Consider the following 27369-nt stretch of genomic DNA (forward strand, 5'->3'; position numbering starts at 1 on the left):
TATGGCTGCCAGCCTCGTTCCATATCAATTTGTTGTCCTCTTTCTTATGTGTCAGAATCAGGAAGTCATAGGAGATTATGAAAAAGAATATTGACAAAGGGAAAACTCTACACCATTCTTACACATTTCTTGTGGCAGTAATTTTGTGTCCCTGTTTGGATTCATGTGGGATTTCAGCTGTGAGGACATGAAAGGCCTGCATGTTCAGTGGTAAATAATGCAACTGTTCAGCAAAGCTACTGACATAATTTTGAAAAACTGCAACTACAGGCTGGGATTTTACAAGGAAAAGGAGTGGAAAGACACAGAAGGAGCTCACAAGAACACCTCATGCCTCACTTCATTCATAATTTATCTTTTCCTTTCTTCGTCTCCTGCCTTTTACAGTCACAACAGTAGGTTTAATTTTAGCTGAAATATAGAAACCCTGTATTCTATAGCAGTTTACAGTATTGCTTAACCAGATTAACTATTTTCTTTTTCACTTACTGAAGCCACTAGAGCCTTCTGCTTCGTGTTTTACAGCACAAAAGTTCATCAGCTATTTTAATTTCCATTTACTGAGCAACAGTTTCTGTAAGTATACTGGCAGCAAAAGGAAGGCTATGCAAAACATGGGACCACTGTGTGGCAACTATAAAGGATTTTGCTTTCTTTCATCTGCTTTGGATGACAAAACACAGGTTGCAAACAGTATCCAGGCTCAAAGGAGGTGACTGATGCAATAGGACAGTTTTGTAGTATTTTGAAATGATGATTCAAGTAAAAAATTTGACTGCACCCTATTCCATAAGGTAAATAATGAATAGAATAGTGCCAGTTGGAAGAGCCCTACAACCATCTTCTAGTCTGATAAGTATGTTTTTTCAGATTATTTAGAAGTATATCCAGAAAAAAATTCAAACTATTTTGGCTGTCTTTATATGACAGTACGAGTGCAAAAACATAAAAATTTTATGAGTGCAAATAAAAAGGTCTGTGCTCGTGCTCTGGTATCACCTTAGAGAGCAGTGGCTGACACAGGCCAGGACTGTGCTAGGAAGCTGTGGACAGTTAAACCCATGCAGGTGGACACTGGCCCTGTTCTAGGTTTGCTGTGGCTCTGTTTCATTGAGCAGTAACTGTGGAACCACAACAATTTCATCACAAGCCCTAAAGAGAGATCTTAGGAGGGGAGTTGCACTCTGGCCTTGTCATGGCTCTTTATTGATGAGCAGCAGTGTGGTAGGACTGAGGCTCAGAAATCTGTGTGACACCATTCTAGAAATATCCTTAGTCTCACACCTTGTTGTGTCACTTGGCCAGACCAGTCCCAAGGTACCCAGCTCAGGGTCCCTTATGCCTTCCTTCCTCTCCAACCCTCCTTGTTTGTTTTCATGCAGCAGGGGTGATACTATTTTCCTGGAATAGCTGTTGAAGGCTTGGAGAAACTAAACACATGCTGTGCTTTGAAATGCACTTGAAATCCTAGTTGCAGCTATTCCTTAGGCAGTGGCTTCTAAACACAGAATTAAACATGAGCAGAACAGGACATTGCACAGAAAAGCAATCATAATTTTTTTTTAATCATCACATTAAAAATTTGATACAGAATTCCTATGTAAGTCCACAAAGCTGCACCCATACTTGGGATATTTGAAAGGTACCAAGGCTGTAAGATACACAGCATGCAGACTTAGCTGCATAATGGAGAGTTCTCAACATTTTGCTTCTGGAATACGAACTCATTGTGAGTTTGATACTGACATTGCACCAGCAGTGACTGTCTCAAACTCTTGAGAAAAATCAGTCAGCACAGGTCTGGTTCTCACAGTGTTCTGGCCAGCTTTTCTCTCTCACTGTAGGCATTGTAACATTTCCCTTTTATGCGATTCAGTTCAGGAACCCATCAATACCCTTCACTGTCGTTTTTTTCTGGAACATATGATTCTGCCCCTTTAGGGATCACATCTGTGTACAGGACTGCTCTTGGTTGTTCTATTATTTCTAAAGTAATAGTAAAAAATTCAATTACCACTGTTACCTGCAGCTCCCTCGTTTCCTCCTCAGCAGCAGAAGCATGGTAAGAGAGAACCTACAGGAAGAAAAAAGCAGCCCTTAGTACAAAGGAGCAATGTGATAACAAGGTACTTTTCCTAGAGCAGATTTGCCAGCATTCCATTTCATTTGCTGATGAAATCATCTGTCTATGCACAGCCTGAGCCAGTTTTAGGGGAGCTCTCTGAATGCATATGGGTAGATACCTGCATCTTTTACAAACCTCCCACAGCGTAGAATCTTCTTGAGATAATTAGGCCAAGAAAACATAAATAGCTTCTATAAAAGAGCAAAGAATTCTGATTTTCTCTTTGGGAAGTTTTCAGGCCTACATATGAAATAGCTCTTATTATGAGCTTGACACTAATTGCCATAGTAATTCTTTTGAGAGTTTATTCATGAAAGAGTAACATGAAGACATGAAAGAAAGTTTTACCCTAACTGAAACTTGGCACAAAAGTCTGAAAGACAATATATTCATTTTAAATTAAAAAAATAAGCTCAAATTTTTAACTATTGAGAACATATGACGTGAAAATGTTACAGAGGGTTTTGGTGGTTTTTTTGGTTTTTTTTGGTGGTTTTTTGGTGTTTTTTTTTTTTTTTTTTTTTTTTTTTTTTTTTTTTTTTTTGGTTTTTTTTTTTTTTTTGGTAAAGAACTCATGTTATATGCTAACCTATAGTCTGGCTGGAACTTCCTATACTATCTATAAAGTGTTATAGTAGGAGACAGAACTGCTAATTTGCTATATAAGCAAATGATTCTGACAATAGTTTTACCAGATTTTTATTTAACATGACCTACTACAGGTTTATTTGAGAAGTGTAATGTTTCTTTTAGAAGACATAGGGCACATAATCCTATTATAGGAGCTCTGCAAACACTCTGTTTACATAATGAATGTTAAGAGATCCAAAGTCTACACATTTTTCACTTCAAGCTTCCAATTATCACCCCTGAGTAATTCAGCTTCTCAGACTAAAGCTGTGAAGCTTAACAGGAACAAATTCAAAGGCTGGGAACAGATGCTGTTCATCTTGATAGGGTTTGATGGAGTCTGAGGAAATTACTGGAAACCTACAATAATGTTGCTGTTACTCCTCACACTGGTTCGTCTGAAAAGCTGAGCCAAAATCATCACAAAAACCCTCAGACAAGAAGAGGAAGCCCCTTAATCTGTCAAATAATTTCCCTTCTCCTGTGCAACAGAACGCACCCACTGTTGCCAGCGTGCAGCATCATGGAGAGGAAGAGATGCCTCCAGCTCCCCACTAAATCTCAGGAGTGAAGGTAGGACACAATACCAAATTAAAGAGTCTGCTGGCAGAGTCAGAAACAAGCAGAAAATTTCTGAGCAGCTCAACAGCCCAAATGCTACTCTCCTGAGGGATAACAATCTCTGTACAGCATTCCTATGAGTAGCTGCACTTACGTGCAGAACAGAGAGGGTCTGGGAAACGTTGGGATCTGTTTGGGGCTAATTAAGGACCACCTAGATTTGGGCTCACCTCTAATGTCACCATCTGTTTGGCCATGGCTCTTTCTACAGCCTCATACATCTGTGTGTTCTGGATCCCCAGGCCACAAAAGATGACGAATGCTTCCAGGAACTCCTCATCATTTCTATTGAAAGCCTTGATTTTTCCTGAGTTTTCTTCCATCTTATTCACAAGCTGGCAAATCCCTATGCCAGGACACAGAAATGAAAGGAAGTAATACAGAGAACACATCATCATCAGGAATTAAGATTAGGACAAATTAGTCTACAGTATAAACCACCAACATACATAAGTGACACATAAGAATGCTGTAGGAATTTTTTTCCAAGGGTAATTTCAATGTATTATAAAATAAATGTTAAAATATTATACATACATTGTAAATTCAAAAGTACTCATCAGAATTTGTAAACCAAAAATGTAGGGCTTTAGAGACTTGATTATCCTGTGAAATTCTAGGGACACTTTCATCTCAACTTTTATTTTTAATACTATTCTAAATTGATTTAATCCCTAAAGACAATTTGTCCTTTGGAGGCTAATTAAATTTTTGCAACCATGCCAAAGAACATTTATGGAAGTCAGAACAGTGGTACACAGAGTTTTTGCTTCCTTATTTGAGCCAGTACTAGCATTTTTTTCACATAGAACTAAACAGGCAATACCCAAGTTGAGATTCAAAGCTGAAATACAGTTGCCCATTTTTTGAGGATGTGGTTGAATTATAGCCCTCTCCAGACACTACTGAACTCCTTGAGAAGCATCTGACTGAATTCAGCTTGTTAGGTTCAAACTTGCTGATATTTACATGTGTTAATTTTCTGTTAAGAATCTCTGGGCTTCTCTGTGCACGTATCATTGAAGAAGTCTGAAAGTTAACTTCTACCACACCTCACTGAATTTAAATCTTTGACACCACTGTGAGCAGGGGGAATCCAGAAAGACAACTCCCCTTAGTTTTATCTGCTAAGAAATCAGAATATTAACTAAAGCAGCTGAATTATAGGAATATGTTGTCTTTGGCCAAAATTGCTTTAAGGGTGACTAGTGCCTTAAGGGATGTTTTTCCAAATGTTTTCTCACTCCCATGAGCATAAAAGCTGCGTTTTCCTCACCAAGTGCAAAGATACCACAGCTGTAAATTAAAAGTTCTGAAAAAAAATACCACATGTGCATCTTCCCTATTTTACCAGATAATAAAACTGAGTTAAAGAATGCAGTACACACATGCAAACTGTGGTTGTAGAAGAACGTTGGCCTCACAAGTTTTAATGTCTGGTGACAACGCAACATTATCCTGTTTCCAAATTATATTCTGTTTGGGGAACTTAGTATTGGAGTTTGTACTAAAGATATCAAGACCATTATAGCTGTTTCTGTCAAGTGTAATGGCAGGGATTTGGGTATCTGAATACTGCAAACAGGAACCTGAACCTTTATGGAATGAGATGGAAAGGAATGGATCACAGTAAAAAAAATACAATCCCATCAAAAAAGGATTAATTCAAATAAGGAACAAGATTAACTTTCTCTGAAAAAAAAGAAGCTGACTTACAAAACTCTTTAGGAAAATCCCATGAAACTGACTTTCAGATTTCTGTTTAGTACAGTTTATGACATATAATTATTTCCATAGCAACTGTGATGTAATGAACACAAGACTAAGACCCAACAGAGAATATGCCACAAAAGTAAATGAATTCTTAAAAGACACAGTATTTGCACATAAATAACTCTTTAAAAAATAGAGAAATGCAGTAAATATACTGTGTATTACTTAAGATGTTTAAACCTCTTTCAAAAACTTCCCCAAAGCACTGAGAGGTCCGCTGATTACAAATAAAACTCCAAAATCTTTTATTGGGACAGAGTTGTAAAATCACAGCAAGATTCTGTAAAGCTTTTACCACATAGCTGAGAAACACACAAGTCAGGAGAATAAAGGTCTTTTCATCTTTCTTGCTAGTAAGATTTGCTTGCATTGGATGTGGACAGTTTTTCCCAGCCCCAACCACTTCCCAAATTCTGATTTGGAGTATCCTAATCTTAAAAATAATTTTAAAAAGAAACCAGACTTATAATAGTAGTCATACATTCTATGTAGTATTGTAAAGGAACTTCTGGGTACTGTCCCAAAGACAACTTCTTGACCTTGTCCTATTAAATAACTGAACATGAGGCAGCTGTGAAACTAGAAAATACTTCAAAGAACACTTCCCAGTAAGAATGACTCAGATTTGAAAAGCCCACCTAAATGGTTGGCCTGACTGAAACTTTCAGTTTGAACTTCAATAGAAAATCTCAATAGAAAAAAAAAGCAGATAAAAGTGTTTGATCAATAGCTCACAGCATGGTGAAATATCTCTAAGTAAAGCTCCACAGTTCAGTCTTCATCTTGGTCCTCTATGGTTTGTTGGAATATTTAAATAAAGCAATAAAAGAACTCGTGGAAGAAGTGAATAGCAAAAGAAATTTCAGAGAACTCCACTACTTAAAGATGAGGTTCCTCTTTCTGCCTCAGATGTTAAAAAATTAAATATGTCTCCACAAAAAAGGGACATCATGTTTAATCTATAAATTGAGCCATGCAGTTTTGCCATCATTCTCAAAGAAAATTATTTTAAGACCATTAAAAAGGCCTTCTTGGAACTCTTAATATTTACTTGCCACATTTTTAAAAGCTCATGAAATTGGATCCCTGCTCCTATATAAGAATCAGCATAATTTGTTTTCTGTTTTCTTGTGGGACTTACTGATGCCAGGAACAAAGGCTGACACTCATTCTCTATTCTTTGGCAGCTTATTAGGAAAACAGTTTATGTTCAAGGTTGCAGTAGACTTACTAGTTGAGAACACGATAATTAAGGATTTTGTCTCCTGGCTTGCGATTGCATGTTGCTGTGATTTTACTGTGGAGCACATAAATTTGTCTATGAAATGTACATTATTTTTGTAAAGATACCTACCTATCACTTTATTCTTTTTCCCATTTTTTATTGGTGTACACAGCAAACTCTTTATGTTCCGACTTACATTTTCTGCATTGTCATTCTGTTAAACAAACAGAAAAATACAGTTACAATTTTAAAGGCTGTTCTTCAGGGGGCTAAAGTGAAAAAGCTGTAGAGCTGGGTTCCACAACTACTCTTGGCTTACATCTCTCTTCAAAAAGCAACCATGTGATCAATGAATTTGCACATAGACAACAGGCAGGAAAACTGCTACAGCTAGGTCAGCATTCTGCACTCTTCCCAGGATGTTGTAGCCTGTCCCATGCTTCAACAGAAGGAAATGAATTTATTTGGAGAGTGGAAGGATAGAACAGAGATAATGTCTCCTTTTCAAACACCTGGGGAGAAAAGGCCACAGCTCTGCTCTGACTCCTTGAGGAATAATGCAGAAGTTGTTGAGAATTACATTTGATCTGATCTCTAATTGTGTGTGACACGAAAAGAAATTGGCACACGCTAATATTTCTGATCAAAGGTTATTTTTTATGTTGTTGCTTTGTGCTCTAGTGCTGTGCAAGGACTGTAGAGAGTATCTTGGCAGGATTTTCATGTGGTAAGTGTGCTGTTGAATGTTCCCCAAAGAAAGAGGCAAGCCAAGGTTTCTAGGGCACTGGCAACACCTGGGATTTCCCTCACGTCAGGGTACATCAGCATTCATACATTTATCCTACAGCCCTGCCCCTGCAGTAGTAGAAGCACAGTCTCTGTGTGGCTGAAAAACATTATCCAGATTCCTTCTAAAGGCACTATTGCTTTCCTTTTTGGGTTTCTTTTACATACATAAGGTGAATCCCAGGAAAAAAAAAAATCAAAATAACTGTAACCCTACTGAACAGCCTGTTTCCAACAAACAGTTGTTTGAATGATTCTCAAGGTATTAGTTTTATTTTTCAATGTCTTCAAAATCATCACCTCTTTCTTCATTAATCTACACAGTAGATTAATTACACACTGGATTCTGTCTGTACTTCCAGTTCTGCAGTTAAGACAGGGTTAGTCTGAGAACGCAATTCCTGTGTTGCTCAATTCCTCACAGAAACCCACTCCACAACATCCAAGAAATCTTGCACAGGAAAAAAAAAGGGAAACAACCCAGCTCCCCACCATGAGCCTAACCCTTCTTTCCACTTACTGGATTAATCACATTGAGCACTGTCTTTTCTGATCATTTTTTGTGTATCTCAGAACAAATTTTGGTAAAAAAGCCATTTGCTGACCATAGTAGCTCCTCTCCCTCTCATTACCCTCTCACCAACAGGTTTAAACATAACAGTAAGAGAAGACATCTTTCTAATTTCTGCATTGAAAATATGGGAAAATACATAATAAAAAGTTTGCTTTTTCTTGATGATGACCATGAAAGAAACATGACTGGAACCTGAGCCTTGCCAAGTGACCTTCCCTCCTCCCTCTCCAGTATCCATGTGCTCATCCACTACATCACCAGCTCAAACTTGAGGAAGTGTTAGGCAAAAGCTCCCAAAGAAAAGTGAAGTTGATCCCTATCCACTGCAGCAAAAAACTTGCATTTATAACATTAATCTTTGCCAGAACAAGAAGGGAAAGGAAAGGATACAAAAGAAGGAGCTTCTTTTGAGCGCCTCCCAACACTCGCTATGTGTTTGCACCATTTAACTGGGGCCACCTTGAAAGAAATAATAAGGGGAAAGCAAAAAAGGTTTCAAATTTAAACAGAAAATCCATTTCTGTTTTTTTCTTTCCATTTCTGAATTTCAAACCTAAGCTTATTTTACTTACTGTCCATGGAAATCTTCTGTCTTTGCAGACATCTGGGATGTTGAGCGGCTCCATTGTATTCTTGACATACTGAGCATACATGTAATTGATTTTGGTTGTATCATAGTTCCTGGAGGATACAACATTATTATTATATGCTTTGCATAGAAGTATAGAAGTGAGTAATTTCATTATGCCAGGCAGGTAATACAAATATCTTTCCCATATGAGAGAAGCATATATGGATACAACCAATAGATGTGTAATGGAGTTGAGTTCAAATTCTGTATCCTAATCCAGTTGTCATCACAAAACTACAGCATGGATTGGTGCATGCTTTCCACCATTTCTGTAATGTTCAACAACATTAATGCTGAACACCAAACTGAAGAAATAAACAATTCCCCACAGTTTACACAGATGAAGGATAAAGAATGAATAGCTGGGTTTATATAGAAATAAACAGCATTAATTGAAAACAAACTCCATTCAGAAATCTGGCAGTCCTGAAAAACCAATACTGGGTGAAATTCACACATTAGTTCAAGAGAGTCCAGCAGGTATCACTTATGAATTTTCTGCTTCTAAGTTCATTTCAAATTTGCTCTAAAAGCAATCAGTCACATGGAGGTTCTGTTACCAAAATAGAACTGTCTATTCCAAATCAGGACATAAAGTATCTTTACAGAATCAATCATCTTCACTTTTTTAGCCACAATTTATCTAAGGTATTTTACTTCTCTTAGACCCATTGCCTGCCTTGGAGGAGGACACATGTCCAACTTAAAAACCTATTCCCATCAAGTTCCTGTAGTTTCCCTCCAACATTTGACTTGACTTTCTTTATCCTCCTGGTGTAAGGATGTTCCAGGGCTGGAGGAGAGGAATTATTCTTTCATTATTTCACACATACAAGGCAACGTCCCACGATTCTGCAGTTCTGAAAAACAGTCTGATTTGGGGCTTGAATCAGTGTCCTTGATTGCATAACAAGCCTGAAATTTTATATTATGTAAAGTAATACTTCCATCTAATCCATGTCATTTTATTTCCACTCTTGCCTGAAATTGTGCCCTTCAAGCACAGCGGAAATTGTAGCTGCAATGGTTGATTCACAGTGCAGTCCTTGGCATATAATTGTTCTGTCTCATGAGCAAGAGTCTGATAGGCAACTAAGCCTCCATGATTTCTCTTCCCTATCAGGTAGGAGAACTAAGTTTCAAGTGGCCCATGCAAGCAGTAAATAACATTTTGAGTCCATTAACTAGTCACCATAAAAGGGATAATGAGGAGGAAGGGTCCATTCTTATAGAGTGGAAGAGGACTAAAGAGGCATTTTCTTCTTCACCTGTGATCTCACCAAGCTGTTGCATCTCTGTACTTTCTGGTTGAACTCTGCCTAAAACTGTAACACAGTTCAACAGCTTTTAGTTGCTCAAGTCATTCTCCAATATATGGAATTAAACTTAAAATAATAAATACTTACTGCAAAACAACATCAAAGGGGCTCAGAAAATCTGCTTCATCCCAGCACAAAGTATCTGTAGTACATCATTTTATATACAACTGTATCTCTTTCTGACAGTATTTGAAACAGCCATTTTTGATGACAGAGACAGTAATTTTCAAACTTCAATACAAGAGGTTCAGGCTAACTTTGGGAACTATTTTATCTGGATATTTTAATTTGGCTCTTTATCTCTTTCTTTTCCTCCCAGTTGAACTCCTTAGTGGTTTCCCAAAGATGAGTAAGAGTTAGAACTTTAGGACTCTAGTCTTGATTTAGTCAGATGTTATTTGACCCATCTTCCTTATCAAGGAGATGAGGATAACGATTAAAATAATTGATCAAAAGCATTATTTTCATTATTATCTACTAATTTGCATATGTCTCTTCTACAACATAGTCATCCTCATAGATTTCTTTGAAATCAGTTTTAGGGCAGCTCCTCTGTACATGTCCATAGCTTAGCCTTGAAGTACAAATATGTTCTTAGACTGGCAAAGTGAAGAGATCAAGCCCTACTCCTGCTCTACTCAGTGGGATCTTTTTAAGGCAAGAGAGTTGGTCTATGCCCACTCCAGGGGAAAAGCTGCTCTATAAAGATAGCAGTAATAAATGGGATCCAGTAGAACTAAATCTATTATTATGAAAAGAATATTAAAAGCATAATTTCTTCAGCATTCTCCTGGGATGAACACAAGTCAGACTTAATTGGTTTACCTCTTCAAATTTTCAGCTGAATCCTCTAATTCCTCAGATTCCATGTGAAAGACACTAGAAAATGTATCCTGGAATATCAAGAGGATGTTTGAATATACAAATGTATAAGGTTGCCATTTAGAACAGTATTACTCATTAAAATCTTGTTGCTGTTATCAAGACCTGTTCTGTACTAAAGACAAGTGTAAAATCATTCCATTTCATTCCACATCTGTCATCAAGCATACTGGATCCTACCTTAAATGTATCTTTTGATACAACTTTAAATATCACTGAAGTGTCTTGAATCTCTACCCAAAGAAGAAATGCCAGTATTTACAAGCCATGCCAAATTTATATCAGCACAGAAACTCTTTAATTACACAAACTCCAAAACCTCTCATGTCAACACCCAACCTGAGCAGATGCCATGGAAGAAAAGACAGAGAATGAAAAGACAACAAAATATATGAGAACGGAGGGAAGGCCACCCCACTCCCAAGGAATAAACACCTCTACCTTCAGACAAAATAAACATACTCACGGGACAATCTTCATCCACTATGAAGATGGTACACCTCTGCACTTGCATAAAGGATATTATAGTTGCTGCTATCTTCTTCAGGATCACTTCCAAAGACTGCTGCTCTTCAAAAATCAGGCTGGCAAGGTCAAGAAGCACCTGAAGAAAAGGTAATTGGTGAGGTTTTGACTAATTGTGATTTACGCAGTAATTATATTTACTGATGTCTGAGTCTTCTCCTCTCCCCTGAATCAGGGAAGCAATGTTTATGTCTATGATCAGAAGCAAGTTTTGGCTCTCACAGACTGCAAGGTAACAGTCAGTATTAGCCAGTTTGACACTTTTTATGGAAGAATTAAATAGCACAATAAACTGTCTGATGTTTTCAGTCAGAGAAGCAGAATAGATTTAGGCATTAATAGGTCCAAGGAAACCTGTGAAATGCAGACAACAGTTACTTGTACTTAGGAAGCCTATTTTCCTATGGCTCATGTGTGCATTCTCAAACCAGTGATATTTACACTTTTTAAGACTTCTGAATACAGTTACTCCTGGTTGTAATTCTCACAGATCCTAATTAACTCATTTGGTAAAAATATAATTTAGATACAGTCTGCTGTATTTCAAAGCTGCTGTTGAAAGACTTAGCTGCTCAAATATGGTTTTTTTTTCCTCACAAGACACATGAAGGCAAATTAATGAACTATCACAATTTGTACCAATTTACAAACACATAGTTGAAAACTCAGACCTACCAGGAAAACTTTAAAACAACTGCCATCTAGTCTTTCCTCTGAAACATTATCACACCATACAGGGCAGGCATATTCACCCATAAAGGCCATGGCATTAATAACCTATCAGTTATAAAGTTGGTAGCAAAGCACAACTATAGCAATCTGACAGAATATCAGTTTTCCATTTGATCATTTCTGAAAACATGGTTAGTTACTGTTACAGTGGTAATAGACTAAAGGAACAGTCTGTATGCCCTCTGCTATTCCACAGGGATATTCCTGCCTGTAATTTCTGGAGTCTGACACCTCTGGTTGTTAAATACATACAGTGAGCCACAGGGTAACTTCAGGCAATATCAAGTGTATGAACATGGAATGAATTTTCTGACACATAGCTCTACCTGCCTTCCCTACACAGGCCATTTCTCACTGCCCAGGCTGGAATGTGCACAGCCTCTTCCCAGTGCAGCTCATGAGAGCTTTATCAGAGACACACAGCAGTCACAGCAATTAAAAGCAGCCAGTGAATAACTACCACATCAGAAACAGGAAGAGGAGGCACTGACTACTCGCAAACCCTCATTTCTGTATTGCTGGGACAAACCTGTTGGCCGTACCTGATTGCGCCTGTTCTCGAGCAGGGACATCTCGTACAACTGAGCATTGTGAAGAACAATTCCACAAAATGCCAAATATGCCGCAAAATCCTGGAGATAAATGAACATCAACATGTCACAGAGATAATGTCCCACAGCATTCAAACTCTATTCAAACATCAGCTACTGCAACATTTTGTTTTAACTTTGAAGTATTAATTGATATTTTTGTTATTTTTGGCACCCGCACGTTCAGGGTCTGTGTTTTTTCCAGCTACTCAATTTTTTATTTCCTCAAGAATCCCTTCTTCTTTAAGATAAAATCTGAAGATCATTACCTTGGTACAAGTAGGGTTCATCTAAAAATCAGCTTAAAGGAAAAAATAATTGTTCAGCAATGCATATTTTAGCTAGAAAAGACTGGCCACAGACAACCTGCCTCTCTGAAGGATTTTAACCCCTGGGGAAGTGAAAATAAAGATTTGCTAACAGCAAAATTTCTTTCCTCATTCAGGATGGGATTAATTCTGACAGCCTGCAGATACACAGTATGCATTTTGTTTTAAAAGGGAACTTTTGAAAGAGAAAGGGTGAATTCTGATTCTTTTATTGGTGATTGTTAAGTCCCCCTCTTCAGCCTGAGCAGAGCCTGGTTTTTGCCCCACCTATCTGAACGTGAAATCTGGAAAGTTTTGAAAAGCAACTGCACTGGGAGAATTAGGAATCAATTCTACTGGCTGCTCTCCTGATTCTCCTATCTATTGTGCATAATTTATCTAAAGCTTTTTCTTTTTCTGCAGATGCTATACTGAGAAGTGACATGGTGTTTAAAAGTGAATCACTCCACAAGTTTTAATATTCAAATTGTGTCTATTGAGCATGCTGGGAAAGTTAGAACAAATTAATTAAAAATTATGTCCATTGAAAGTTATGGAAGTGTTTTACAATGCATTTCAGTAGAGTAAGCCTGTGTTTCAGAGATACAGGACGTGGTGATCCAAAAACAAAATTATTTCACATTCACATTTCTCATGGCCTCATAAAGAAAAAAATCTGCAGTATTGCCAGGAATGTTTACTTTCTCAGAGATGTTTAATTTTTGATAACTTAAAAATTTCTGAGCATCAGGAAAATTAAAAACATATCCATCCCCCTTTCCCTATGAAAACAGAAGAGAAATAATCATCCAGCTTTTATACCTTTTCATCTTGTTCAGTGAAAGTGCCACCAATTCCAGATTTCTTGTTAATTGCTTGAGCCACACCAACAACCTAGTGTATTCAAAACAGAGAAATTAGCTAATTTTTATGAGTCTGACACTGAATTCCATTTCTAAGCATATTTATACAAGATAATAAATGATCATTGCAGGTATTCGCTTGATTGACTTAAACTAAATTGTTAGTGTGATAAATGTTTCTCTCTCATGCATAAACATTTCCTAGATTACAGGATTTGGAGACCTTAGCCTTTCCCTAATATAATTCTGTGTTTCTAGTCCTTTTGAAACAAAGTATTATTCATCTGACAAAGTATAATGCAAAACTTTTAGATATTTTCAGATTTTTTAGCATGATTACAACAACCGATAAAAAAAGCTGCAAAGAACTTCCTTTGTTTGAAGTGTAATGTAAAACCAATGCAAAATGCTAATGATGGGTTTTTCATTTTGCTTTTTAAGGATAAAAACTATCAGAGGAAAACTGTGTGGTGAGCATGTTTAAAAAGTTGTATTTAACCATTAATGGTAAAATTGTAGCTGCTAAACTGATGGAAGACATGTGGTTTTATTTTTGTAATGGATAAGAAGACAACTGACTATCTCTCAGCCCAGCATTCCCAAAATAGTGATGCTCTAAGTAAGGCCATTGTTCTTTAATGCAAATTGTCCCCAACTGGGGGCTCAAAAATGTCTGTCTGAAATAAAGCTCAACTGTCATCTCCATTCCACACAACCCCATTTTTCCCACAGTCAACCTCTTACTTACTTCAGTGAGGAATATTTCTCATCCAGTGGACTTCTTTTCTGTAATAACAATGTACCAGCAGCCTGTATACTTCTCTGGCAGACTTTGAATGAAAACAAATCCCTTAACCAGTTATTATGCTTTTACGTCAACCTACATGTGCAGAGGTTAATGCTAGGACCTCTTCTCATGCCACTGTCTTCCCTGGGTGCTGATTTAATTTTTTTTTTCCAGTTTTGATCCAGCATGAACTAAGACAACTTTAACAGGGCTAGAGGCTTTTTACCCAAAAGGTGACTACTTTCATGTTGGTTGTTTAAATACCTCCCCTCCATGAAAGGAAACTCTGCAGTGCTTAAAAAAACAAGCTGTAAGAAAACAGTAAAAGGACCACATTAATACAGAAAAAAAAAGACTGTTTAGGCTCTTTTCATCAGCACTCCAGATTTCAGATATGTTAAGAAGAGCAGATAATAGTCTGTTTTAGATTTTTGATAAGGTCTTTCAATAAAGGATTTTAACTGAAGGGGGAAGAAGTAGTGAGAACAAACCTGCTGAAAATTCATGTTGACTTGATTAGGATAAAAATTTTGTGCATATGCAAACCTTTCTCTTTTTAGTTGCTGTTTCAGTGGCATTCTAAGCTTCCAGACAACTTTGTATTGTGACCATTTCTTTTTCACAGAAAATGAACAGTTTTAAAAATTAAACTGGTCCAAATTCTGGCTTTATTTACATCAGTTAAAATTTGAGTGCACTTCTCAGAATTTTGTAGAATATGGTGCAGAGACAGTAATGAGAAAAACTTCAGACAGGTGCTTTTTATCCACTGGAGTCTTGCCTGCAACCAGGTAATTAGGAGAAGACGTAGGAGAGGAGGAGAGAGGATCTGCTCCTGTTACTAAAGTAATTATGTAATTAGGACAAAAAGTCAACCATGTGGTAGCATTTGGGGCCATGGAGACCATAGCCCTGGATTTTAGAGAATACTAAGCACAGTGTGAAACCTAAATCCTCATTTTTAAAACTTATTCTAAACAAATCACAACTAACAATAGGCCCAATCTATGATCTTTATCTGGGAATTATGTTTTCACCAACAGAAAAACTGAATCAAAGGTGACCAACTGCTCTGGACTCAGCTACACAGGGAACTAAGAAAGCTTAAGATATTACTCTGGACTGCAGAAAACCAAGGCTAAGGGAAAGACTGAAGTAAAATTAGGATCTGCTTATTCTTTGATACCAGTGAATTTATGGCCTAATCACTGAAGTTAGCAGTGTACTGTGGACTGCTACAAGCTCCTTTTCCTGAGCTTTCCCTCCGGTTTGGACTCGGCAGGTGAGGTTATAGAACACAGTATATAGAGAGGAGTCCTGCAGTTCCCAGTAAGAGCCTTCTTCCAGAAGCTCTTACTGAAACTGAAACTATCAGAAACCAAGTAGTTTGATATTTTCCATTCAAATCACATTATACAGACATAGACCATAAAGACAAAAAGCAATTTTGATGATATAATTGTTCCCTTATTTTCAGTTCCAAAGAAGAACAAACCTTCCATCAATTGCTGATTCAATACCCACATGTGTTTTACCACATCTGAACACAGCTGCCCTGATTGTAGTCTTGCTGGTAACACAGGTGATCTTCCAGTGCTCTACTTGTTCTCTAATTTTTCTTTTCTAGCTGTGCTACTTTTCCAATTTAATAAATTCTGATCCACATAATAAAGAGAGATTTCTTCTAATTATCAAAGAATTAAATTTTTACTCTTTTCTTGCAATAGCAGAGTCCTGCCTCTAAAAGTAGCAGGCTACCTTGAATACCCCGTAGGTGACAACTAATGACTCCAATGCTGATGACTGTGCTCTGGATTTTATATGGATGGTTTAATGTTGCAATTTTTGTACATTAAAATTACAGGCCTAACTCTGTGAAAGCTGTTACAGCTCTACAGGCAGCTAGTGCCTTTTTCAGTAGTTCTTATTTAAGCTGATTTCTGATGTAATTAATTTTGCTTCTTAAGGAGATATATTTTTTATTTTCTTTGTGGGCATCTGAAGGAAAATTACATTAAAGCCAAAGAATGGTAACAGAAAATGGGACACTTGACATTTTTGGTAAGAGAACATACCCCCATCAGAAGACAAAGTAGTGTTGATCTTGCTTTTCTCTCCTAGTCTTGTAGAGGTTAGATTCAAGCTTATAAAATTATCCTGCAGTGGCAGAACTGTATTTGCAGACTTTCATTGTTTATCAGCAAAAATTTCACATCCCTTTCTATCATTCATGCCAGCAGTAGCCTCCACACTTTGCAGCAGTCCAGCTACCACAATGTGTGTCTCAGCATAAGCAAGAAATCCATGCAAGAAGCAAATTACTGATCTCCATAATCCTGCAGCAAGACTGCTGCTGGAAATGAGTTTGTTTAAAGTCAGCTTGGTTAGACCTGCTCTATCCTGCAGGGATTGGGATGTGTGGTATCTGAAGGGTTCACTGGGGGAGAAAGTAACTTCTCTGGCTAAAGGTGCCAAGCCCAGTCCCATTTTACACAATACAATTGACAGGGGATTTTCAAAGGTTGTTTTAAGTAGTAGCACCCTGATTTGTCCGGAAGAGCTTCCCAGTGACAGGAGACAGAGCCCAGTAAACAATAAACCAAACAACTGAGTGAGCATTGTCAGAAAAAAAACCCCAACATTTCCCTAGCCATTACTAGCAAATTCAATCTTACATGCTCACAGCCTGGGAGAGACATCTCTCTAGTTAATTCCCCTAAAAGTTCCATATGAGAAAATCCTACAGATTTTAGTAGAAATTAAACTGAGATTGACTTTTATGAAAATTACTATGCCCAGTTCAAAGAAAAAAAAAAAGGCAGCAATAATAGAAAATTGTGTCCTTCCTGGAGATGTTGTGTGGTAGCTGTGGTGGCTCCATGCTTCAGAGACTATTTACTCTCCAGGTATTCCAAACTGCTGTATGCTGGAGAGCTGTACTGAGTCTTCCATTAGCTCTGGAGAGCTCCACAAGCAGGTTTAAGTGGAGGAATGGAGTAAGGATGTCTATTCCCTATCCGGTCCTGTCAAGACAACCGTTTGTTTTCAAGTGTCTACAAAAGCACATCAAAGGTAAAGTCCTCTCACTGCACTGCAATGTGTCTCATTGTTACTATTCCTGGGTCCTTTTCATGAGCTCTTCTGTGAATTGAATTGTTTGCACTCATGGAACTTCTTACTAGCTGTTATTTTTAAATGACACTTTGGTTTCTCACATGCCTTGTGGAAATATAAGCAAATGTGAAAAACATCTACTGGAAAAATCTTTGTACTTCAGCAGGCCCAGAGGATTTAGTAATCAGCATAAGATTTCCATCCTTTCAATTACTGACTCTTTTGTTAAAAAAAAAAAATAGCACTAATACTAAACAAACAAACAGAAAGCCCTAGTTGCTCCTCTTTCTCAGTGTTTATTTTTGGATGTCTTCCATAATCATCTTTTGACTATGATTGCTGACATCTTGGGCTAAGGCAGCATTCACAAGCCTCAACATTTCTAGAGGGGCTTTGGGATTTTTAAATTTTATCTATTTATTATTTTAACAGGGAGGAGCCAGTATTCTGGTTTTGTTGTTTGGGGGATTTTTAAACGGAAAAAGAAGCAGAATGCAAACAGAAAATTAAGGACTGATTCACTGACTCCAACGTCTTTCCAAAAACATGTCAATCATTTGTTACAGTGAGAGTGAGAAAAACCTTCTGGTAGAGACTGTAAAACTCTGAAAAAAATTAGGAACTGCTATCCCTTCCTGTAAGAAATCTTGCAGTTTAACACCTTTGAATTATTGCCAGTGAGTGTAACACTCCAGAAGATTCAGGTTGGCTGAACTTGTCAAAATAAACAAATTCCTGCTTCATTTCCGCTTGCTGATGCACTCAGGAGGAGGAAAAAGCTGCCCAAAGACACGGCCCATTGCAGGTTTATTCAGCCCTTAAGTCATGGCAGACTGGACAGCTGCAGCTTCCTTCCCTATCCAGCACCAGCATCTGGTGAGAAGCGATCACTTCCACAGCCCCCAGAGAGCAGGGCTTTGTAGCTCATTTCTCTGCCCAGTTCCATGGTGCATACCATCTTTCTCCATTTGACTAAAAGAAAATGGCACGGCTTGGGTGAAACTGGAAGCCTTGCATGAGCCTGACATGGACCATTGGTCCCTGACAGTTCTTCACATGGCATCTGCTCTGCTCATCCATTGGCCCACAGCCAGCAGTGGTGGCTGCCCGGTACAAAGGGGAAGACTTAAGCAGGAGTGGGAGTAGGAAAGGATCAAGTGTTGTCCTTGGAAGAATGGAACAAAATAATTTAAGCTGAAATTTGCAGTATGTGAAGAAAGGAAATACTGGCTGATCATCTGGGTGGGCTAGAATAAGATTGAATAAACAAGCTAATGTAGGAGTTTAATCAATTCATTTAATTAAAAAAGATTCAGTGCAGTAGAAGTCAAGGTGGCACTCTACAAGAGTGATGAAAGATGGAAGAACAGAAAAAAGAAGCTATGATATCTTCAAATCAGTCTTGGAAACATTTCTTTTTGGGAGCTTGAGCTTTCTGGAAGCAAACCATAAATGCTCTGAAAAATAAATTAATTCCAAGAGAGCAAAGTTTCCACTTCAAAGCTGACATGCTCTGTGAAGACCTTACATTTTATGAGTATTCTAGAACTGGTGATATGGCTGAAGGCCACTACAATCAGGATGAAAGAAGACCCAACCATACTTTCCTTACTCCCTCAGTCAAAGAGTGCATCTATCTCATCTTTTCCCCATTCATTGGCTTTCATGGACTTTACTGAATTCACTCTTCAAATACTCAGGGCAAGAAGGCGTTGATAGCCCATAATAAAAATTCTCCCTACTGCAATAGCATGAGACAGGATGAGAGAGGTCCCATGAGAAGCAGCATGGACAGGAAATATGGACAAGAGTTCAGTGAGGAGATTCACATTGTTTCAAATTAGGAGTGATTTAAGTTATGAATTGAGGATGACTTTTCTGAGTCACATTGACACCGTGTGTTTTTCAATTCCTGATGTCAGGTACTTAGCTCATAAGTAATAAATTATGAACCATGTTGAGTTAAGAGTGTAAAAATAATCAGGTTTTTAGACAATGATAAAACCCAGTTTGTGCCCTCTGAATTAAGCAATATAGATACAAACTAAGCTGAAGTACAGTAACTTAATCACAATTTGAGACAGACCAGTAAGTGTGCAGAGAACTTTAATGCTGACAGATACTGAGTACAGGAAGCAGGAACAGCATTTCTGGAGTTATATATATATATTTTACTGCTGCATTTGGGATTAAACTCTTCCTGACAGTTCCCTTTGGCTTACATTACTCAATTAGGAAAGAAAAAATTACAGTCTAAAAAAACATAGGCAGTCTTGCTAAAAAAAAAAAAAAAAAAAGATGGTTGGAAGATGATGACTGCTAGCTAATGAAATTTTAAAGCATCAGCATGACTGGAAATAGTATTACATGAAGTGATCCCAAGATTGCAACTTACCTCTTCCCTGAGATTCTTTATTGGCATGCAGAGAATGCTCTGAGTCTTATACCCTGTGATCTGGTCAACTTCTGCATTGAATCTTGGATCCTGATACAAACAAAAAATGCAATTATTAGCATACTAGCCTAAAGATCAGCTCTTTTTCTTCATTGGTTTACAGATTAAGACAAGTTTAATTCTCTATTTGACTGTTAACAGCATAACAAGGTTCCATTACCAGCCAATAATTATATAAAGTTGTTACTATCAATGTCTTAAGAACAGAAAAGTATTTGTGTGGAACATGAGTGCCAATAGATTAAGACTGCTATAAAGAACAAAAACCCCAAACCCTAGGAGAAGCTTTTTTTCAAGCCTAGACCATCATTATAATAAATACACTCATGGACTAACCATCCCTAGTTTACCTTTTATCATCAAGAAGAAATTACAGAAAGATCTGTGCCCACAGAGGAACACAGTTTCATAAATGTGGTTTGTGGTTACGCTTTTATCAGAGATTGCTTGTTTCATTTATTCACCTCAGTACTGAACTCTGAATAATCACTTCAATAGAACTCTGACTTTTTTTAGTCCTAGCTTCACGTTTCTGTATGCACATTTATCTATGGTACCTAGATAAGTTAGGTATTATAACTAAAACCATGGTGTCGAGTTTTCTTCTTGACCACTTCAAGTCAATACAACACCAAATATAGGCACTAAAATGGTAATATTCCAGCAGCTGATAATGTGGCAGCTTCTTCTCTTCCAAGAACTGCTGAAGATAAATATCCTTGGCTTACCTCATAGGCATTCTTGATGTTGAGAGGCTGCCCTATGGCTGCCACATGACCCACAATGCCCTTGTTCCACTCCAAGCGAATGCAGCTGTTGGACGCCTCTTCCAGGGTGGATCCTTCTGCCACGTCAAACAGCCGGCTCATGAGAAACTTCTCCTTCGAGCTGTCCTCACACACTAGGAACAGGGAATAGCGATCTGCTGCAATCAGCTCATGGATGTGTAGGAAGATCTTATGGCAAAGTGCTGTGACATCTAAGTGACTAGAAATATCTTTCACAAGTTCTAATAGTCTTGAGCACTGATTCCCTGCACTGGTCTCAATCCTTGGAGATTGCAGAGGCATCTGTTCCTTCTTGTCAGAGTCGGAGAGGAAGCTCACTGTTCCTACTGAGTCCTTGACAAAAATAGGCCTTAAGGGTCTGTCAAATTCAGAAGCAGAGATTTTCCTCACTGGTGTCCCAGAGTTGGAGGTCTCAGCACAGGCAGGCTGGTGACAGGCACAGGCTTCGCTCTGGGACTTGGTTCCCTCCTTGCAAACTGGGATCGTGTGAACTCTCTCAGCAAACCATGCATTAACCATTTCTCTGTAAAACAAAACCAAATATACAGTAAATGACGTGAATTGAAAATCCTCTAGCGGATATCGGAAGCTGATACTGTGAGAAAGTAACTAAACCTTTTAACACACAGAGGGCACAGATGCACCTTTAGACTCCTCTGTATCAGTATTCTCCAATTCTACACAGCACTCAGACCAGATTAAGCAATAACATTTTCTGCCCCATAAACAAAAGAAGCTATTTTTGCCTAGAGAAAATACCTGAATAGGGCAGAGGAGGACAACTTATGCTGTGGCTTTCAGAGTACAGATCAGAAGTTTACAACATTACTTTGTGACTGAAAAGTTCCAGTCCTTTCCATTCCTAAGATTTGGATTTCTGCATAAGACATATATATATATTCAACTGAAGACAAAACTTTCTGTTTCTAACCTCTAAAAAGATTACTTTGAACTTTGTCTCTGTCTACCTGCAGCCCTTCTTATTTTCGTGTTGCCAATATACTGTTTTTAAGTTAACTTCCCCCACCCTCCAAGTTAATAAAAAATGCTGGTTGGACTCACAGCACAGTTTTGCTTAAAAACCATCAAAGAAATATAAATATTACCAATTCAACCCCATTCAAATAAGGAAGGAACAGATTGTTTTCATGCATCTCCTGTTTCCCTTCCTTGCAGATGACACTCATTGTCTAACTCAACCTCAAATACTGAATAACCCTAAAACTGTATTTTTAAAAGTTCATCACCAATCAAAAATGCCATGCATGCCTAGTATTTAACTGTGCTTCTCAAATAATTTAGCACTAGAAAGCCAACTCTAATAATGTCCTCACTAAATACAGAATATCATCATAACATGAGTATACTTCTTTTGTCACTATAATATTTTCTTGTCCAAAAACTGAGGGGTTTTTCTTTCAGTTTCTTTTTGTCTTTTGGTTGGTTGGGGTTTTTTTAAACACAGGGCTTTTTATTTCATTTGCTTTGTGTCGAGGATTCCTCACAGCACATGCCCTACTCTCATACGAGCCTAGGAACAGCAAAAATCCTATTAAGAAGTCTCATCTTATGGAAACCTTTCATAGAGAGCATGTTTCAAATTTGGGATATTTTTTATTTGCTCAGCAGACCACAGGAATTCTGAGAGTGAAGCTGAATGAAGCCATGGAACTCAGGTTAGTCAGCCACTAATCAGTTACATGCATTGGTGTACATTGCATATGAAAAGCACTGTACAATAGTATTATTTTCCTTACAGCACACCTTTATCTTTGCTGTACATTGCAATACTGCAAGCACAATTAACCCTTAACTCAAAGCAAAGTGATCAATTAAAATCTAAGGTCTAACAGTATTATTTTCAGTAGCAAGCCATTCACAAAAGGAAACTCATTTGACTTCTGTTAGGAAGGCTTGAAAGAATTTTTTGAATCACATATCATCTGGAAATCTCAACTGCAGGCAAAGATGCCCTAAAAAATGAATTATTAAAAACCAGTGATCCTCCTTTATTAAAGCAGTGATATGTATTTTTTTGTGCAGTAACCTCATCCAAGTGTTTCTTGCAGAGAAGCAAAGAACAACTAATATATTCTTAGAAATTTGACTTTAACAATATTACTTTCCAGTACTTAAACAGGATAAACAGTAAATGTGGGAGCCGTGACCATTTATTACTGCAATGTATAATATGGTTTGCATATGACAGCATCACATTTGCAAAAGCTGTTTCAATGAGAGTCAAAATAAGAAGCTAGCATTTGGTAACACTTGAAATTGGAATTTTCATTTATTAGATCAAATGAGAAAGAATAAAAATTTTCAAATAAAATGACCAGAAATATCCTTAAGAAAATTGAAAATGTAAAGATACAAAAATCCATATGTAAATAGAGCACAACCTCTAAAATCAGTGCTGCTAATTCTTGTTAGCAGATATGTTATATGTGGGTCTTTTTAGTTTTACTCTGATCTCCTCAGAATAAAAAACTACCTGGAAATTTTAGCTTCTCCAAAACAAATCTATCATCTAGCACTAAGGCTAAGGAAAAGAAAATGCAAATACCAGCTGGAGGCATTTAAAGAAGGTAGATACAGAAAAACTGATAGTTTTAAAGAATATTGGTGACTTGACCCAGATTCATGAGTGTGCTGACTTAGTTTCTGAGCACTGAGGACTGGCATTAATGGCAGGTAAGACTGAAAAGTAGCAGTAATAACATAGTACCAGATGGAGGGTATTCTCCAATGACTGATGAGGCTCAGAAGCCGTGTCATTGAAAATGCACATGTTTGAAGGCATGTTTGGAAATTACAAACTGTGCTGTTGTTGGGCAACAGCAATTTGCAGAGCAATCTGATTCACTGCTTACTTACTCCTGAGCAAAGGGAATATAAAAAGCTATCATTTTCCCTTCTCCTGATTTACATACATGGATGTGTTGATGCAAGATGCAAGGCAAAGAAAGACTCTGTTACCCTTCATGCACAAAGAAAAAGCTACAGCAGAAATTGGATTTATCAGTAGAAACCTGTCATTTTATTTATTCTGCAGTGTCATGTTATGATTTCCCCAGGCCTTAATGGTGTAGCAAATAGCAATCAGTAAAAACAATATACTCTGAATGTTAATACTTGTTCTCAAACTGTGGCCGTGAGATTACTAATTTTTTACCCTCTTCCCTTTTTAGTTTGTAAAATAAGCATACATTTCTCATGGAGGTTATTGAGGGATGTGGAACACAGCTGTAAAGCCTTCCACATGGAAGGAATGATGTTTAATAAGAACTGACTACTTGTTGGGAATCAGCACTGCTTATGAAGCACCTAAACATTGAACAGAACTATACGTGGAACTGCATTATTATGAATAACATATTCCTGTCCTTTAATTTCTCTTGGGTGATGGTTCAATAATTTGCCAACACAGTGCATGATTCTCAGAAAGCGCTTTAGATTAACAACAACAAATTCTTAACTAAACTGGTTAAAGCATGGTTTTCAACTTCAAGCCTTTAAAACATTTTACTTTGGGCAACAGGAAAGCCATTCAAATTCAACTGGAAAAACAACAGTGTTCAGTGACCTTTACCAAATGCCTCCTCTAACAAGGAAACTATTTAGCTCCTTTTACTCACCCAGTTACACACATGGGTGGAAGAATCAGCATTTCACATGAGCTGACATATTCTAAATCTATTTAAAATCTCTCAATGTCTTGACATGCGTTTGCTTGTTGACACTCAGTCCTATTTAACAATGCATGACAAGAAGGGTATTATGACTAACACAAGTACTCTCACAGCACAGAATTAGCTCAGATATCCGACACCAGACATGTCCTGAGCCACAAGTGAGGCTCCTGGAAATCAGCAATGAGTGCCATGTGCAATTAAGATGTTATTTTGAAAGGACTGCAGGAGAAACCAACACTTGTGACTATTCATATGAACAGTCTTCAGTAAGCATTGTCAAAAGCTGATTGTAAGGAAAAGACCCTGGCTTTTTTTATCCTGGCTTGGAAGCTGCAGGAGCAGATACTGATCCACAGTGATCTATGCAGACAGTTAAACTCAGTGCAGTGTCTCTACCCCACCACAGGAATAGGAGAGTTGAGGAGTTACAGTATCCATATTCCTCACAACCAGGATGCATCCTTCACTGCACTATGATTCTTTAATACAAAGATGTAATTTACCCCAGAGCTTGTGAACAGGAATTGTAGAATATGAAGTTATAAGGTTTTAGTCACTCTCATCAGCCAAATTGAATCTTTCCTCTATAAAACATGACAGTAGTGACTGCTGAATTTGATTGGTGAGTTTATCAGCAGGATAAAGTCTGGAGAAAACTGGAGAAGAATTTTGAAACGATAGTGCTAAGGGGATAAAAATGCAATGACAGGCAAAACATTGAAGAAAAAAAGAAAAAAGATTATGTGATCCTCCCCTCTATCACTACTTATATGCAAGCACACATAATCTGCAGTGCATGAGACCTTGTGAGCTTCAGAGGAATTAAGACTCTTTGGCCCCGATTTGTTAAATGCTGCACAAAGTAGACCTGTCCCTAGACCAAGAGGCTTTCAGTATTAATGGACAATAAAAATAGAAAATCAATGGTTGAGGAAACACAGGCACAAGGAAGCAACATGTCTTGAGCCAGGTCATGCAGGAGGGCACACACAGAACTGAAGAGAACCTTGCTGTATTTCCTGTGCTGTATGCATCAAACCATATTGACACAACACTGATCACCATGCTACTCATATACTGGGAATATTAAATAGTTGATTGTACCCATCTTTACTTCATTGTGATTATCTTCAAAGTACACAGCAGACTTTTCAAAAAAAACCCCAACAACTCAACCCAGGCAAGATGTTTAAATTTTAATCAGCCAGGTTGCAATTGTCTTGCTCACATATAAACACACTGCCATGTAAGAACACACCAATGTGACCATTCAGCACAACTGCTTGGCATTTTTGGAGAAAATGTATAAAAAACACAATGCAAAAGTAACATTGAGATGCAACAATGACAGTAAAAACTGCACGTTACTTACTGTGCACAAAGAATGCCTAACACTCGTAGTTCCACAACAGAACACAGTGATAAGTAGTTTTCAGTGAAACAGCAAATACTACCCTGTTTTCTCTGTTGCTCACAAACCATTCATATGTACAATGTATAATTTCTTAGTAGTTGCATGGACTGTACTGCTAATTTTTCATTCAGACCAGCAGTTATTGGTAACAAACTGCAGGAGAGGGATTACAAATTTGCCTACTAGAAAATTCAAGCTTTTAAGTGTCTGAATTCCTGTAGCCAAATCCTGTCAATGTTGAAATCAACAATATTTCAAGCTAAACTTCGTAACTGTTTTCTCAATTGCCTTCCATAAAATAACCACTAGATGTCTTCAAATTTCTCTCTAGCACCTTGACATAATTTAGACATGGAAATACTTTAAACATTAGCAAAAACTCCAAAATTATTTGGTTTTAGCAAAGGAGTTTTAAATGCAAAAAAGCCATATGGATATTATACTTGCCTTCCCATTTTCTTTCTAGTACTTCCTCTTTCACAGTCACATTCTAAGTGGTTTTGTCTCTTTTCTAGCAAAGGAAACATTTAAATAAATTGTATAAACTGTAGGCCTTATTAGATGGAAACAGTAAACTGACTGTAAAAGTGTTTTCAAACTGATTAAAAGAGTAGATTGACAAAACAATGGATGTTCTTCCTTAAACCTTTCCCAGTTATAGTTAGCAGAGATGCCATTTCTCATGGTGGTAGACAAGCAGTTGTAGAATATGAAGTATGAGAGACTTAGCACTACTCAGTCAAATATATTCATATACATTTCACTTTAAACATTTCAATAAGCACAAATTACTTCTGTTTCAATACAGTTCTTAATTTAGAACATTAATTCAAACCATGCTAATGAGAGACTGAAATAACTTCATAGAGTGATGAAATTTTAATCTTGTCTGAATGCTTGTTTGTTTTTTTTTTAATTGAAGGCAGACATTGCTTTATTATTTGTAGCAAAAGCATTCAAATTGGAAAACTAACACTGACAGGCTATTCTTTGTTATTTTCAAGTTTTCTCTAATAACCTAACTTCAAGCTTTAAAGCTTTCTTCCACAGAAGAGTCTGTCTACTTCCACTATAAAGAAAGACAGAATAAATCTTCAGGGATTAAAGTTCAAATTCTAAAACCTGACCTTATCTCTCCTCCCTATGTTTGCTTCGTGCTCCAAACTCAAAAAAAGAAAAGATGAAAATAACTAGGTATCTAATTATTTTGTTGGGAAAGCAGTACAATACCAGTAATTTCAAAGAAAAATGGATTAAGAGTTAAATTCACACCTACTTGGAGACCTCACATAAATCTTCAGCACTACTCCATTTCCACCTGACTTCCTAAACCAGGGGTTAGGTTTGATGGGAGTGGTGCAGAGGCTCTGGGATGGCTCTTTCTGCTTGGGTGAGTTATCCATAATGCAAAAATAACTGGGAAAATATATATCTTTTGCTAAGCAAATATATTTTGTGGTGATATTTTCAGTGCCAGACCCAACATGAAATTACAATCATTCTGCTATCCACGAGGGCTACTTGAGTATTTT

General features: G+C 37.5%; 1 protein-coding gene across 6 annotated transcripts in view; it reads right to left on the reverse strand.

The window, feature by feature from the left end:
- The window catches only part of PDE5A (phosphodiesterase 5A), a 107477-nt gene that overhangs the window by 15237 nt on the left and 64871 nt on the right, over nucleotides 1–27369 (reverse strand). For 5 of the 6 annotated variants that reach the window (XM_063415211.1, XM_063415208.1, XM_063415206.1 and 2 more), the window contains 10 exons: nucleotides 20669–21251; nucleotides 19881–19970; nucleotides 13544–13615; nucleotides 12366–12455; nucleotides 11033–11170; nucleotides 10510–10577; nucleotides 8307–8415; nucleotides 6504–6588; nucleotides 3547–3722; nucleotides 2015–2074 (listed from right to left, as the gene is read on the reverse strand). In XM_063415211.1, coding sequence (XP_063271281.1) covers nucleotides 2015–2074; nucleotides 3547–3722; nucleotides 6504–6588; nucleotides 8307–8415; nucleotides 10510–10577; nucleotides 11033–11170; nucleotides 12366–12455; nucleotides 13544–13615; nucleotides 19881–19970; nucleotides 20669–21247 — 1467 coding nt within the window. In that variant the 5' untranslated portion in view covers nucleotides 21248–21251. The remainder of the gene's footprint in view (nucleotides 1–2014; nucleotides 2075–3546; nucleotides 3723–6503; nucleotides 6589–8306; nucleotides 8416–10509; nucleotides 10578–11032; nucleotides 11171–12365; nucleotides 12456–13543; nucleotides 13616–19880; nucleotides 19971–20668; nucleotides 21252–27369) is intronic. The other variant, XM_063415207.1, reaches the window with a different exon arrangement.

Source organism: Prinia subflava, chromosome 18 (genome assembly GCF_021018805.1).
Source record: "Prinia subflava isolate CZ2003 ecotype Zambia chromosome 18, Cam_Psub_1.2, whole genome shotgun sequence".
Lineage (NCBI taxonomy): Eukaryota > Metazoa > Chordata > Aves > Passeriformes > Cisticolidae > Prinia > Prinia subflava.